General features: G+C 46.7%; 1 protein-coding gene across 7 annotated transcripts in view; it reads left to right on the top strand.

Annotated features, from left to right (window-relative positions):
* Positions 1–16,868, top strand: part of LOC116943217 (neurexin-1-like) — a 394,340-nt gene that overhangs the window by 274,754 nt on the left and 102,718 nt on the right. For all 7 annotated transcript variants that reach the window (XM_032955895.2, XM_076067700.1, XM_032955893.2 and 4 more), the window contains 3 exons: positions 9,550–9,669; positions 10,041–10,422; positions 13,280–13,470. In XM_032955895.2, the coding sequence (XP_032811786.2) occupies positions 9,550–9,669; positions 10,041–10,422; positions 13,280–13,470 (693 nt within the window). The remainder of the gene's footprint in view (positions 1–9,549; positions 9,670–10,040; positions 10,423–13,279; positions 13,471–16,868) is intronic.

Raw genomic sequence — 16,868 nt, 5'->3', positions numbered from 1 at the left:
TGTCTGTGGTCAAAAGCGACAGATAACACACTGCAAAATCTTTGCTCAATTTGGACCGACATGTCAGCGTAGCCCTCGCTTCAAATCCTCTTACCCAAATGTCGCAGCGGCGAGCTACGTGGGGGGGGGGGGGGGGGTGGCGTTGTAGGCAGATTTAATGACAATGGGTTGGAAAATTGAGCCGGCAAAAATATGACTGCCACAACGCCTTTATGCAATTTATCAATTACTCCTCCACATCTAAGCGCACCAGCTGTCCTGGTGAGAATTCCGTCCACGGCTAAGTCTGCCCTTGGAAGTGGCTCACAGGCTGGCATGATGCCTACCCGAACTGCTAGGGCATAAAAAAACTGCTGGTTAACAAACAACGCTGACACTGTTGGGTCAAGGTCTCATCGTCTGATCACAGAAGTGGGGAACTTTTTTTTTATTTCTGGCCAGGACATTCTGCAGGCATTCAGTAAGGTTCCCTGAGTACTCACATGGTTTCCTGGCTATTATCAGAACCCCCGACTGTAATATTCCTCTTAGACCCAGCGGCTCATATGTTACACAACGAAAGCACCAGCTCTCCCACACAAAGGACATCATGAATAGCTACTGAAAGGAGCCGATTATGAGGCAGTTTCCAAAGAGAAAACTGGAGCACACACTCCAGCTTTGTGAGCAAAGTAGCTTCACAAAGATGACTGGTACTGGTGCCAAAGTGTGAACGAGTTTTTCCCTGGAACATTGAGCCATTGGTGCGCTGGGCCATTGGGACGTCACGTGGATGATCTTTTTTTTCTCTGCACCAAATGAGTTTGCTGTACCCCCTGGGTACAAAGCAGCGTGCGAAGATATCGCCTCCGACACCGCCGGTCAGGGACTATGGTTCAAGTTTCGTCGAGCTGGGCCACAACCATCCAGGGATCCACATCGTCACAAATTGGAAATCAATGTACCCCCTCCCCTTTCACTGGCACATCAGTGATAACCCCCTCGCCGTATGGAGTGGTCCTTCCCCTCGATATTCGCTGTGTGAAGCCACAACCAAAACCGTGAATACGTTCGCCTCACAAGACGTCTCGAAGTTTGGCTCGGAGCCAGGCAAAGACCCAGGGCTAATCGCGCATTCACTGCGTGTGTGGCATCACTCTGGGGTGCCGCGTGGACAGTCGCCGCATCGTCTTGCGCGCCTCTCGACTCTCGCGCATTGTGCGCGACACCGGCGGCACGGCTCGGTTTCTGCGAATGGAAAAAACCGAGCGCCTCATCGGAGCCGCGCCAGCTTTGGCATAGCCTCGATCAACGTTGATTGACTTGAAAGTAAATGAACACATCTCAAGTACACACCTCCCATTATAGACCCGAATGTGCCATTTTCCCCCCCTTCCTCTTGGTAGCAAGTGGTTGAAGCCGACAGGAGTACAAATCCCCATTGCCCATCATCGACGGGACCCTTTGTTTGACTTGCGCTTGCGTCGCCAGCTCCAACAAGGCTGACATGAGTAAATGAAGAGTTGAAATTGGGGGCAATCCCATCTTTGGTGAACCCGTTCTATTTGAGAATGATGAGGTGAATGAGAATGCCTCGGTAGGGGCCCCGTCAAGGTATTTCGCTCGCTCCCTTGGTGCGCCACGGGAGAAGAGGCAGACTTCAGATATCTTCGTTAATTATATTCTCATTTACGGCAATAAGTTCACGAGCTAAATGCCAATGTCGAGGTCTACTCGGCACGAGAGGGCCTCAGGACAGAGTTCGTGCAGCTTTGCGATTCCTCTGTTGAGGGAGCGCAGACCGCAGCAGTTTACCGTGCGGGCCTCAATTTTGGGTTGCGCAGCCAAAATTGTGCTGTGGCTGGTCTTTGTCAATGCTTACAATAATAGGGATTTGCAGCAACACTGCACTCAATGCAAAGCACTCCACACCATCGACAGAAATACACAGAACACCGAGACCAAAAAGGGAAAAAGTGGGAAAACGAAAAAAAAAGGACCAACACGTTTAGGAGAAAACTGGACACAGAGAGTGAGGATCAAATCTAATTTTAGAATATTGGCTGAAAAGGCCATTCAAGTCCACCATTTCCCTTCCTGGCAACATCAACCACCCTCCCAAATCAGTCACCATGAGGACAAAATGCTTTAAAATCTGTGAAATCAGACATTCAAACCTTGCTAGGTCAGAATAAATCAGTAACACATACTAGCTACACTAAAAAATACTTGTCGAGGGAACTCGTATAAAAAAATATAATAATTTACACCCCTTGGTGAATCTGCTTCTGGTTTAAAGCCTCACCATATTGTTTGGTCATGGAAGTTTGCTTAACCATATTTCACCATGCTGTTCCGTATCAATTGGTAAATGACTGGTTCAAATTTCACCCACTACTGGCACGGTTTGCTGCGTACGGTGGGAATAAGAAGTTCAACGTACACACATATCAGTGGCCTGGAATTAAATTCAGGTGGCCGGGTTTATTGTGCAGTGCGCTAATCACTCCGCCCCCACTCCAACCCACTCATACATACATGCATATAAATATGTTGTGTCTATAATTGTGCAAGAATTCAACATTAACTTCACAGAACAGTTATATTTATTTGTAAGTGCTTAAATAAATTATGCAATTGCACGTAGGCACATATTTTCATAACAATAATTTGAATTTATGCGGCATCTACATACTAAAAGCATCGCAATAAGCGTAATGATATTTTTGCCAGAATATAATAAAAAAAACTGTTGGACTTTGGGGCAGCAGCAGCAGTATTCACTGCATACCAAACACTTCGATTTTTCTATCCAATTATCGAGCGACACTATTATGTGGGGTATTATATAATTACGTGTAACTTAATTAACATCTATCATTTGACCTACCATATGACTTACCCCAAAATCTTGCGCTGACCAATTTATTATAAAAAAAAATGTACCCAGGCAAAAGAACATTGAGACAAATGCGTAGCCCATTTAATTTTGATGTAACATTCTCCAAATGCCTATCATTTCGTAACGACAAAACATTCCGCTCATTTTTTATTACATTTAACGTAATGGAACGGAGCTAAATATGGTGTGTTTCTTTCACGTACGGCGATTACAAAAAGCGTTACCTTTCCTCACATTTTTGTGAAACGTCATATAACATTGTCCAGTTCGACTCAATAGGAAGCTTACTGCTGCTTATTTTGTGTATATGAAAAAAAAAGTTTAAAACATGGACGGCATTCAAAGTGCCCATATCATTCACCCCACTGACAACTAAGGTGTGGCACAAGAGTGTACCGCCCCCCCCCGCCCCCCAAAAGTACCCCCTCTTACAAAAAGTGCACCAAAATACCCGACCGCATGACAGGCGTGAGAACGGCACGCTATATGCTCGTGCGTGTGCCGTCCTCGCGGTCGCGTTCTCGTGCAATACGCATTGAGTGTGCCGTGACAGTAAAACAAAAATGGAAGAAAAGAACGCAAGCTATAACGCACTTACATTTAAATGTTTTAATTGCAAAATAACCAATTAAAGATTTGATGACGATTGCCAGCCCGAGTTGATTTAGCAGAAACTAAATCTGGATCCAGCAAATTTCACCGGCTGAAGCCATCCCCACTTCATTGTGTGAAGAAGGAGAAGAAGGAATCCCCATTTTCAAATGCGCTGCCCCAGCCCACAGGCTAAGCCACTTGCCTGGCCCAGGAGAAGAAATACAAATCGTTAGCTGCTCTCCGCGATTGGATGACAAGGGCATGGCCGTGCCTGCCCTTGGAGTACACCGAACCATCGCAACGCCTCAGCGGCAAAAAGTGTTTGCACGATCGGATTACCGCGCACGATGAACCGTGGCAGAATTTTAGCCGAGACAATAAAAAAAAAACATTTTCGCAGAGCCATCAACACAAAACAGCAAGGCAGTTTGCGGCAGCCACTGGAGACGATACAGTCTGTTTGTTTGTTTCGGTTTTTTTAATCGTTTCCAGAACAAATTATGAAATTTGGGATCGATTGCGTCAATTTTGTAAGGGTCATTTTTGACTGTGAAAACAAGATTAAAATAATACATCATGCGATGCCTTCGCAGCGTTATGGCACACTGACAACGAGAGCCAACCAGGACAATTTAGCTTCAGTGAGGAAAACCAAGTTTCCTGGGAATAGGTCTGTTCCGCATCATTGCAAATTTCAAGCCGAGCAGTGATGATCGTATAATTACTGTGCCTCTCCTTTAGGGCAACTTCTACAAATCTTGCCAGTTAACAGTTCCATTTTTCCTCGAATATAGAATCAAACACAGCATATTATACTGTTTTTTTCGAGGTGCCGTGCTATCTCTGTGGATTTATGTCGGTAATATCCCAGCATAGTTTGTTTTCTTAACTTAAAACAACAAATGCCAAACGTGCAACGCCGAAAGAGAGTCACAAAATATCCAAGCTGCAAGATTTTGAAAAATGACATTCATGCTGCTAAAAGGGGTTTGAAAATTGCCCCCAGATGTATAAAATATTGTCAGTTTCATGAAAATATCACGCCGTTTTAAATGCAATTATATTTCTCGGCCACACGTATCTCTCATCTCCATGCCGTGTGTATGAATTTCTTTGAACTCTTTCAAGAAGCTGCACCTCCAAATTGGGTTTTTTTTCCTCTCTATCTCTCTCTCTCCAAGATCATAAAAGGGCTTATCCAGAAAAGACTTACTGAAATATATATCTGTGTAAAATATTAATTTTAATAACTAATGTAGTATCATTTTGTCATTTATGATTAGGAATGTTACGATGCATTAGTTCATCAATTAAAAATGGTTTGTTACACGTGCATTGAATCACAAATTACAATTGATTATTTACGATGGATGCAAATCCCATGCAAAATAAATGATCTCATGTTATTTCCGGGGTAGCGAAAACAAAAGCCGTTATGTGAACGAAAAAACAAGAGTTGATGTAAAAAATTAGTCCGTTTAACACGTAGGAGGATTTCGCGACCAATATCATCCATAAGAGGTTTGTTTGGGTTAGATCGCGTAAATATATAAATGTGTCATCAAAACCCGCCACCACCCGACACAGCCAACGACGTGACAACGCTTACGAGTTGGCTGTGTCAGGTGGTGGTGGGTTTTTACGACACATTTATATCATAATGGGACCTCCTTTGCCAGTACCAACATATGTGAATAGGTTTTCCCCTTTTTTTCTGGCAACAAAACAGGTGTTAAGATGTTATAAAAACAAACTGAAACCTTTTATATATTTACGCGATCTAACCCAAAAAAAACCTCTATTATGGTTGATGTAAAAATTTGACAAAAAATAATCAGTTCTTGCATAGATTAGTGACCTGTAATTACAACCATTAATGTATTTTATTATTAATAATCACAGAACCAGGCCAATAACACAATACGGAGTAGAATATTACCTCGTTATTGACGAACTTGCTATCCGCGATTTTAGCTATCCACGAATCGCATCTGGAAGTCTAGACGACTGCATCGAGAGCGATAGAGAGAACGAAAGTGGTGAGATAAAGTGATGAGATCATATGTATTTAATAGCTTATTTGTGCATTCAAATTTGCCATTCACGAATAACAACTGCACGCATCGAGCGGCAGGTGTGGTCGTACAGATGGGCCATGAACGCGAGAGTGAGAGACAGAGGCAAAAGGCCACGCGAACATGCACGGAAACTCGGAGCCACATGGCTGGCAAGTGGGCCAAGCGGTGGCCCTGCTGAGCCTGGCACAGAGCCCGAAGGCTGACGCATGCCCCTGCCTTTCACTCATCCGTGTTGCTCGCAAGCAGAGGTGGCGCTCACCGTCCGATGGGCACGTGCAGGCGACACGTGGCTTTACCGCTGTGGGGATGCGGGTGGGATGGGGGTCTAGATAATGAGAAGGGAGCCTCACTCCCTTGATGGCCCTGAACACATGCCTCACACCTCGCGCATGAACACGTGTTGCGAAGTGCTGTCGAGCATCAAAAGGCTCACCGTGACTATTGGAAATTTAGTTTTATTTGTATTGAGCCTGGGGGTGGCGGGGATTGTATTGCCAGAAACAATGGATATATTTTTTTGATTATATGATTGATAAGTACCCTTCATATTTTTTTTTTTACCTCCCATTTTCGAAGTGATGGTTTCAGTGTTAGGCCCTCTTAACAGCAGCAGCCCGGATTTCGGTGCATACCTGCAGTGGCCTAATGATGAAGTTAACCGATTTAATGAGCATTCACCTACCCCCAATTATAGCCACGGCACAGAGTAGGGGCCACGAGGTGTCTCACAAACAATAATCTGGATTCACGTGCAGTGCGGCAAAACGCGGATTTAAAAGGTCCTCCGCGCCCCCGAATTGACATCATCGTCAAAAAAAACCTCCGATCCCTTGGCACAGGGTGCCACCTTGAGCGGAACGCGCATGCAGTCCAAACCGTACCAATTAAACACGCCTGCTTATAATAGTAAATACGGTCACCAATAGGTGACTGCACGCTCACAGCTTCGCAAATACAGCTCGGCGGTAGGGGGTGGGGCGGGCAGGGATGTATTTTGAGCGAGTCGGATGGGTTGACGAGCTACTGCACAACGAGGCCTAACCCCCTCCTACTAAGTCTTTGACATTGCTCAGAAGTCCCAAATCAGACTTTTCGTAAGGACCTCACACAATCACACCCCGGATTCCAATGTGCAGTGTATTGCACAGACGATCCCCGTGAGGACGACACCAGAGGCTCAAGACCAGCGTTCTCCAACAGGGACCAACAATTGAGCAGTCAACCGGCATCACACCTTTGTGCTCAAACGGCGAAGGCCGAGTGGCACAACCCTACGCACAGCAGGCGCCGACGAGCGGTGCTGGATTTGGTGTGACGGGTCCAATTTGACATGGACTTCAACTAAAAACATCAAGGAGAAATTCGTCATAACAAAAGTGATTTTCCACATTGAAGCCCGCGCAATGCAAGAATGGAGCAAGAAATGACGACGCTCCGTGGAAGCTGGCGTTTCCCGCGAAAGGAGCATCAGGCACACACCGCCAGTCTGACAGATTAGTTGCGACGCGGCTATCCCACCAATAGAATCGTCATCATCCTTTGCGTACCACAAATATCCCCCAAACAAAGGCTGGCGAGTCAGTTTTGGGGTCGCGCCAGGTATCGTTCGGCGTCTCGCTCCGCGTGCCGGGAGTGAAACGTGCCGAACGAGAGACGTGGCACAACTCTTAAAAGACATCAGAGCGCTGTACGGCACAACACCGTAAATCGTCCAATATCGATGCGTTTACCAGAGGGTGAGAGCCCGCAAAGAACGTGAAGCAAGATCGCCACACAGTGGCAGGAGTGCGTAGCTCAGCCGCACCGCGACGAGCCATTGCACAAGTGCTGAGGGGCGGTAGCACCGGTGCAAAGACATACGCCGGCCGTCACAATTCCCTTTTTTAATTCAGAGACGACAAGAGTTTCTCTAATTCGGCCGAGACCCACCCACCGCTCACCGATAAACTGCAGGTGCAATATAAAAATGGGATTTGTGGCTGACGCCCCCAAAATTCGCAGCAGCAGCAGCAGCAGCGGCCACTGCCTCTTCCGCTTTGAATTTTTATTTCATTTTAAAAAGCATCGATAAGCCTCAATAATTCAGCACGTTCCACACCTCCTGGTCGGAAAGGGTGTGGGGACGGAGGAAAAGGGGGTAAGGATGCAACGCGGAGAGAGAGAGGAGATCACGACACAAAGTCCGACGATGCCAAGAAACATCAACGGATGCAATTACAGCAGAGCTGTGCGTAACACACCGGCAGAATTCCACTGAAAATCCACCGCGAATGCAAAAGAAACCAGACAAGACTAATATTTCCACGTTCATATTTAAAACATGTAAGGCTGGGAATTTCTCTTAAATAGATTAAACCTCTTGTCAAAGCTCATGGGATTCAATTGCCATGTTCCTTCATTACAGCAAATAAAAAGCATTAATAAAACGCCATTGGTGACGACCGAGAAAACCCCTAGACAGACGTTTAAATAATTGAAACTCATGAGAGTAAAACATTGAAATTAATCTAATTTTTGAAATCTGGTAGATAACAGTGCCAAATAGATTTTTTGTTGTGCCTTTAGAGAAATTAAAAGTTTTAACTATGTACTTTAGCTTCTCCAACACTCCGCGTCTATTAAATTAAATTTGTGGAAAAAAGCCGATGTCTAACATAACTATACAACGTGCAAACGGACCAACTTGAGATTGAAAAATAACCTCTTTCATATAATTATAAAAAATTAAGTGTAATACACAGGCCTCTTATTCCAACAATTTTATGGAATATTTGTTCCCTTGGTTGCGTATTATTCAGAGATGATTCCAACTTTAATTATGTTGTCGTTTCAACACTGCAGAGCACAACCTTAACTAAAAAACATACGGAAGCCTTCGTGAGCATTTGTCAATCCCAAGTAAAAGTGGGATTTTTGGTTAACCAAAATACCCAGATAAGCAAAGAGGCTATATCCGACCATGTCCACCCAGTGCTCGTCGAGCTGCATCGGCTTCCGACACTGCCTCTCCCGCTTTGAACACATTATAAGGTCTGACTTGTTATAGACAAAGTACTTGCCACAAATGAACCACATCACCTTGCTGATCTCGTCAAGGAGCGTGAACCATCACGTGAACTCCGATCATCCTCAAAGCGGCTTTTGGCTCAGCCATCGAACAAAGACGGTCACCGCATCGCGCGCTTTCAGGTGCGCTTCTGCGGCCGTCTGGAATGCTCTTCCGATATTAGGAAGCCACTGGAGCTATGCACTTTTAAATCTAGATTGCAAATTCATTTCTTTATAACTGCTTTCTGTGTTTCGTTTGTGGTCCTTTCCCGCACTTCCGATTAGCATGGTTGGCTACGTACTGTGCGAAATAAGTTCAACATACGTACAAGCTGTTATCTTTCTCAAGCAGTGCAATGGACGAGTCTTGACATTGTATCTGCGCTGCTAACGCACCCTGCAAACAAGAGCAGTGACAGGCACTTCAATTTAAATTTAATTCTGATACAAATCACAACCTCTGGTCAGGTTGATTAACAAGAATTTTTTTATATAATTAACATTCACCAAATAACATAAATGTATGTTTACTGTTGCAAAATAATATTCTGCGATACAGTTGGCGGTAAAAACACATGGGTGCGCATTCCAAATCTGTGTAAAAAGTAAGGTGGCGAACAATTAGTGGGGATTTATCCATAATAAGGCTGAACCAAATGGAAGTTTCCATCTCTCCCAAGAGTTCAGTAAACTCACATGGCGAGAACAAAGCACTGCCCTACTTACCCGGCTCTAGTCTACCAATTCCACGTTGATTAGAAACACAACTTGCCCCATGCATGGGGAAAAAGCACTGAAAGTGCACCGTGGGGAACTGTTTCTCCTAGCGAAGGGTCTCACCTGTTGACGGCACCTGCCCAGAGCCTTGCGCCGAAGTGTGTGCGTGTTCTCTTCCACTCCCCCACTGCCGCCTTTCATTGCCCCCTTCTCTCCGTGCCCGCGGCGCAGGCAAGGGGCCGGAGGTTTTGCACGCAGGCCAGAAGCTCAACGACAACGAGTGGCACACCGTGCGCGTCTCCCGGCGCGGAAAGCTCCTCAAACTGTCCGTTGACGAGGTTTCCAAAGAAGGTAACGGCGACGCGCAGCCACAACCGCTCCATGCCAAAGCCGTGTTGTTCCATTTTGCATGCCCGTTACACGACATTGAAAGCATGACGAGATTAAATATTCACCGCACACTGCTGTAGGTAATGTTGTGTCCATGCGCACGCTAAAAGTTGACCATATTTCAAATCCTTTGCGCTCTTTTGTTGTTACAATTATTCGACAATCGGTCACTATCGGCGCTTTGTGAGAAAGTGCACCACTGCACGGCCACAATACCGCAATCACGCCGAAACTACGTTGCAATGCGAGGGCGACTTAGCCACCTGTCGAGAGAGGGTGGAGCGGGGGGGGGCCATCTGATCCGAATCTCTGCGTCACGTGCCGCGCCGCAGATGAGATGGCGGGCGACCACACCCGCCTCGAGTTCCACAACATCGAGACGGGCATCATGACGGAGCGGCGCTACACCTCAGTGGTGCCGTCCAACTTCATCGGCCACCTGCAGTCGCTCGTCTTCAACGGGCTGCCCTACCTGGACCTGTGCAAGAATGGCGACGTGGCGCTCTGCGAGATCAACGCGCGCTTCGGGCTACGCACCATCATCGCGGACCCCGTTACCTTCCGCACGCGCAGCTCGTACCTGACGCTGGCGACGCTCCAGGCGTACGCGGCCATGCACCTCTTCTTCCAGTTCAAGACGATGTCGCCCGACGGCCTCCTGCTCTACAACGGCGGCGACGGCACCGACTTCATCGCGCTGGAGCTCGTGCAAGGGTGAGCCTAAAGAGAAAGGGCAACGGAAAAAGAGGGGGGGGGAAATGAAATAGAGAAAAGAAAAAAAGCAATCTCCTCGTGTACGGCTGTGGGCGTTCGGAGACAAATGTTCAATGATCAGCAGCGGCAAGGACACGTTTACCAAAGTACATTTTCTTTCATTAGCGACATCTGTATCGGAATGCCGAGCCTGCGATCCCTGGGGTCCTGATACCAAATCTTGGCCCTGCAAGGAACAATTGAAACTCATTCCGCTCGCGTGGCTGTTCGACCCTGTTCAGCAGAACTGAAAATCTGATGGCCTCTGGCCCGTAGGCTGTGGACATTAGCCCACCGACCTTAAAGGAAAAAAGTCCCCGCTCCTAAATGCGTGGTATTGACGAGCGATTTCGTGGAGCTTTCTCCAGCAATAAAGTGGCATCCTGAGTATCGTGCAGTGCGCACAAAGCCTGTCCGATCCAGGGGAGGGCGCATGTAAGCAGTTGGGGGTCACGCTGCAAGACGGTTTAGCAAAGGCAAACATTCGCTGCCAAAACCCCTTGACATTTTAACGTTTCTATAGAGCCCAACAAAAAAACGATCCCTACTTTGCAGGCGTCGCTAATGACCCCCTGCAGAAAGTGCTGTGAGTGACTGCTATTACACGTGGATTGTGGCATCGCAGGACATAGAGATGGCATTGAGGGAAGAGGTCTTCATCCAGCAGTGGCTAGATAACGGTCGTAATGATCATGATGAACATAACGAGAAGACACAAATGATCAATGGAATCCAATAATTTTACACTTTTGCTACCCTCTGCCTGCTTGTCGAAATAAACAATATTATACAATGGCATTATTAACGGGGAGGACTAGAGAACATAAAAAGTTATGTGTGAATAGGAATATTAGAATATAATATGTGCATGCAATTACAATATAGAGCCAGATGCATCTATTTAAATGTGGGTTGTATTGAGCAATTTACAGCCATTTGTCAATCCGTTACTGGATTAACATCTTCCCACGTTCTGCCAACTGTGGGAATTGATTGACGACACTTCACCATGCTGGTAGGTGCAGATTTAGACATCACTTGCCGTGATATTAGCCATGGCTAGGAATCGAATTAAGGGTGGCCAGGCTAATGGTATAGTGCGCCAACAGTTTTGCTATGCGAGCGCAACCCCTACCTGAAAATGCTATAATTGAAGAAAACTAGAGACACACTTTTTGTTTAAAGTACCTTCGTAGCAATTGCAAGGTTTACACAGATAAGTCTATTCAAGCATCGCCGTACTGTGATGCATTTCATATTGAAGGAGGAAGGAGTCGGTGGGGGTCTGGCATTATCAATATTTTCACGAAGCTCGCAGGACTACGCTAGAGGGATGACCTCATCTGGCGTTTATGATTTACAATATAAAATGTTTCTCAATGCCAACCTCCCCCCCGCCCCCGTCTCTCGCTCAATGCCGTGGCATCCAGAGCTCTAGGGCATTTAAATATTTCTCACACCACGGCGAGGAACTCGAGTGATTTCTCAGTCGATTGATGTTGCTTTACAGTCCATTAAATGGAAGTTATGCGTGCATCTACCGAGGCGGTCGCAATGTTGCGTGGCGAAGCAGTGGCGTTGTACCTCATCCACCGTGTCCCACTGTTGCACGTGGTCGCACAGAGTGAACCTTCCCGAAGCCATAAAAAGAGGTTTCATGACTTTTGGCACCGCTATATTCACAATTTACTCCCTTCCCAAAGAACGAAGATTCATGCAAGTGTAACTAAAAACAATTTATAGCCGCGTTGGGCATCCCGAATATTCATCACCTAAATACTGTTCGTAAAATGTATTAATGGTATGTCACGAAACAACAGCGGATATAGTGTTAATAAAGAAGCCATAAATTAGCACCTTTATATCCACACCCATATTTATGCGGTTGTATTTTTTTATTCAAAAGTTTTCAAGTTCTCCGTAAAGCTTTTATTAGTATTATTATCATTAAATGTGGTGCAGCTTTTGGATTAAGAAAGGCCCACTTTGCTATTCGGGAATATTTATCGCCAATGCTTTATGCATCCTTGACACCAAGGCACAATGGCCTCTTGTACAGCTCCCACAAGTAAGCAGGCCGTGGGGCGGTTTAAATTCTGCAACGAACACTGTGATCACAAACTCATTCAAGTTATGGTGAGATTTGGAGTGGGGGGAGAGGGGGGAGGAAGGGGGAGAGGAAGAGGCCTGCATCAGCGCATCTTTTACTTTGGATGTGAATGTCTTAGAACCTCTTAAGAATTCAGATCATTCAACCGTACCGGTTTAGTGCCTGGTATTTGCCGCAGTTTGATGACAACATTTCGTTCGTGCTGCAGGCAAAGTAATCGTCAGCGTCTTCGTGGAGAAGACAGGTAACACAAATTTAAAAAAAAACACATCGGCGCAAGAAATATATGAAGTAGATATCTGACACACGGTAGCCGTTACTGATTTAAGGCCGAGTCTACCTAGGAAATGGCCAGACCTGGTTCATATTTTTACGACCAATATTGGCTGTGAGCAGGAACAGAACTCAGACGGCTGGGTTCAAAGCGCGGCGCGTTAACCACTGCGCCACCGCTCCCCACAAATGTATTCCAACAACCCCCCCCCCCCCCCCACCATGACAAAGCATGGCGTTTCGAAAGCCTTCATCCAGCAGTGGACTAACCGAAAACCACTGGAATTTTTCCCTCCACAGTTCGATTCACGTTAGCCACACGACCGTAAATGGGCTGCGTTTCCCGCGAGCACGCGCGTGGCTCATAATGCGCGCTCGCCTCCCCTCGAATGTCCTCCATCGCTGCCCTGACCCAGCCATGTGCCCGCCTTACAGGTACCTGCACTACGCCTTTGACCTGGGCAAGGGGCCCAGCGTGATCAAGGGCAAGTCGGAGGGGCAGCTCAACGACAACCAGTGGCACAGCGTGATCGTCATGCGCGACGCCAACAACCTGCACACGCTCAAGGTGGACAGGGACATGGCGACCCAGAACGGCAACGAGGCACGCAACCTCGACCTCAAGGGTAAGAGTCCCGAGGGGCTCGCGCTGACCTCCGGAGCTGCTGCTGCTGATGCTACCGCTTGACGTACGTCGGTTCGTCCGGGGGAAGGGCGGCGAGGGCGATTTCAGCGGCGTGTGATCAGCATGCGATGCTAATGGGCCACAGGATAGCTTTGACCACATCTGAGTTAAGAAAAGAAAAACAACCCAGGGATATCACGGGTAAAGAAGAATATCTCACAATGTCACAAGAGGCGGGAGAATATTTAAATGCATCGCCTCGATCGCTGCATTATTATGATGCTAATGACAAAAGCTGGTAACGTTTAATGTCCCGGGAAGATTTACAGATTTTTTTTCTCAAGCTGCATTACAAAAGGGATACATCTGGGGAAAAAAAACAGGACTAGTGGTAGAGAGCATCAACGGGCACGTACCGACTGTGAGAAACAATGGTAAGCAATGACGACGTCTGCCCGTGCAGGCAGTACAGGCAAATTAATGTTCAATTCGTTTTAGTCCACTCGGTTCACTTCACCACTTAATTGCCACACCGACGCAGGGTCCTCTTGGCCTGTACGAACTCACGCTGGGTTACATTGATCAGAAGCCGATGTATAACTCTGCTTTCTCCACTGCTCAGTGTTCAGACTATAATCGAACCGTGTTCCCAAGTGTTAAGTAACCTTACCTGGCGCCACACTCCAATTAGCTTGTTAGCTGCCGGTCACCACCCGCACAATCAGACATTCTGCCATTTGTGAAAATGCGGTCCTATGTTGTAACCAAGATTAGATTTTAATTCTGCCTGCACCCCCCAAATAATAATCTAACTTATAATGACTTCCACCGGAAACAATAATTCATTATTCGTGACAATTCGGTCCACTGCAGCATATAATTTAGAATTTATATAATTAGCTGGTGATGATGGTGCTGCCACTGCATTGGCACAATTAAAAACAACAATATGAACACACTAGTCAATAACACTATGGCCTTAAAAAATAAATAAAATAAACAACAGGCGTCGTTTCGGGCAATAACCCTTCCTCACAGCACATAGAGGGGCCACAGAAGTCGAGTTATAGAACTAAATTATTTAATTTGTGTACCTGGAAAAAGTTTGTGCTCGCTTGAACTTTTTTGAGTGCGGTGACTCACGCCTTGCGCGATTGTAAATGAAGGAAAGCATTGTGAAACTTTTAACACGTGAACACGCTGTTACAATGCACGTCAGTCATTCCATGGGGTAAGAGAGCAAAATGTAACAGGCACTTAACATTTTTATTCTATGAACCTAGAGGTATGCACGGTATGTGCATTTGTATCCTGGTGCGTGTGTGTGTATTATTGCTCTTGCCGTGCACACAATACAATCACAACTGTTATTCGTATGCTGAGAGCTGTGGTAGAGTGATTAAAGACAACCCATAAATGTACACGCACAGCCCTTTTGTCGATCCCCAACTGGATGAGAGTCTCCGCATGCCATGCCGTGCAGGTTTTAAGGAGGTTACTTGACCATACTTCACCATGCTGGTCAGCGCGGATTGGTGGAGGCCGGGAAGGCAAACGTGGGAGCACTGGAGCACAGTGCAACATTCGATGTTTCTGCAATGCCTTCTGCCGCCCAACGAGTAACCTCGAAGCAGAATATAACAACCCGGACATGCACGATGCTCGCCAATAGAAGCCCTGTCCCGGCTCAACCCTGCTCAGAGCTCCCGATCTCTGATGAGATCCGGGCGCGTTCCGGGTGATTTGTGTCAGCAGGCCACCCCACGAATGGTTATTAAAACCCACAAACCAGTTGACAGCCGGATTATTGCAATCGCCAACCGCCACCAGCAGGTGGAGACAAACTCTTGTAGAGACTTGAAAGACCCAAGAGCATCAAGAATTTGATCAATTATTTTTTAAGAATATTTAGAAGCAATGGTAGACCAGCCGTCCCATATCCATGCCATCAAAATTTTTACCAATTGTTTTTTTTGGGATATTTACAAGCAATGGTAGAACAGCCTTCCCATATCCATGACATCAAGAATTTGACCAATTGTTTTTTTTGGGATATTTACAAGCAATGGTAGAACAGCCTTCCCATATCCATGCCATCGCTTCTCAGTAAAACAGCTGCTTCATTTCAAACACGAATAAAACTGCAGTCTCTCTATAGCAGGGGTCCCCAACCCCTGGGCCGCGGACCTATACCGGTCCGTGGCCTGTTAGGAACCGGGCCGCACAGCAGGAGGTGAGCGGTGGGCGAGCGAGCGAAGCTTCATCATCTGTATTGATAGATGAAGCTTCATCATCATCTGTTATTGACAGCCGCTCCCCATCGCTCGCATTACCGTCTGAGCTCCGCCTCCTGTCAGATCAGCGGCGGCATTAGATTCTCATAGGAGTGCGAACCCTACTGTAAATTGCGCGTGCGAGGGATCTAGGTTGCGTGCTCCTTATGTGAAGTCAGAATCCGACACTTATTTTAGTCCGGGTGTGGTCCGCCCATTATATTATTATTTACCACTTCCATCCGCGCCTCTTTCCCGCACTGTGCACTTGTCTCAGTCACAGCTAACCCCTAGTAGCCAAAATGAGTCAAAAACAAACGTCGCTGGAGAGTTTCTTTGAAAAGGGGGAAAGACCCAATGATGACCCCCCACCCCCCGGTCCGTAAAAAATTTGTCTTCCACAAAACTGCTCCCTGGTGCCAAAAAGGTTGGGGACCGCTGCTCTATAGGACAACTACTGTTGCCTCCAGCATCAATAAACCGTGCTTAAAGATACCTGCGACAATCTACACAGAATCTATCAACACATAGCCGGGGCGGCGGTCGCCTGTAATCCAGCACTGTTTGGAGAGACGAGGGCTGGTGGATCACACGAAAGTTGTGAAACTCCCTTCCCCTGGACGTCTAGGTTGTGCCAGGCCCTGGATCGCCAGAAGGCAGTAACATCTGACCGTGTTGCCCCTCTCATTTTCTCCGGGTGCTCCAGTTTCCTCCCACGTGCAGTTGCATTAATTGGCTGAACTCAATGTATAGAGGACCACAGAGCTTGGGCAAGTGTTGTCCCGGGGCTCATCACCTGGCTACTGTCCCACGTGTGAGGGTGAGACGCAATTTGCATGAACGGCGCAATATAAAACTAACAACAAACATTGTGCAGCTATCCTTAATAAATGTAATAATTATGTTTATTTCCACAATAATGCATCGGTGAGTCTCAGGGCTCGTTTTCAAGCAGGAGAGTCAGGCATCGGGATGTTCGGCAACGTCCATTCATGGATTGTTTGACGCGGGGGAGGAAACCGGAGAACCTGGGGGGACAACATTCAAAGCTTCTCAGATTAATCAAATCTACGGCTCTTTTATGCACTTTCTGGTTGTACCGCGCCTTGTTCGGCATGACGTCCGA

This window comes from Petromyzon marinus, chromosome 17, assembly GCF_048934315.1.
Source record: "Petromyzon marinus isolate PM22_M1 ecotype Great Lakes invasive population chromosome 17, UKy_Petmar_22M1.pri1.0, whole genome shotgun sequence".
Classification (NCBI taxonomy): Eukaryota; Metazoa; Chordata; class Hyperoartia; order Petromyzontiformes; family Petromyzontidae; genus Petromyzon; species Petromyzon marinus.
Note: the sequence above shows the minus strand (reverse complement) of the source record. Positions and strands in the feature narration are given on the sequence as shown.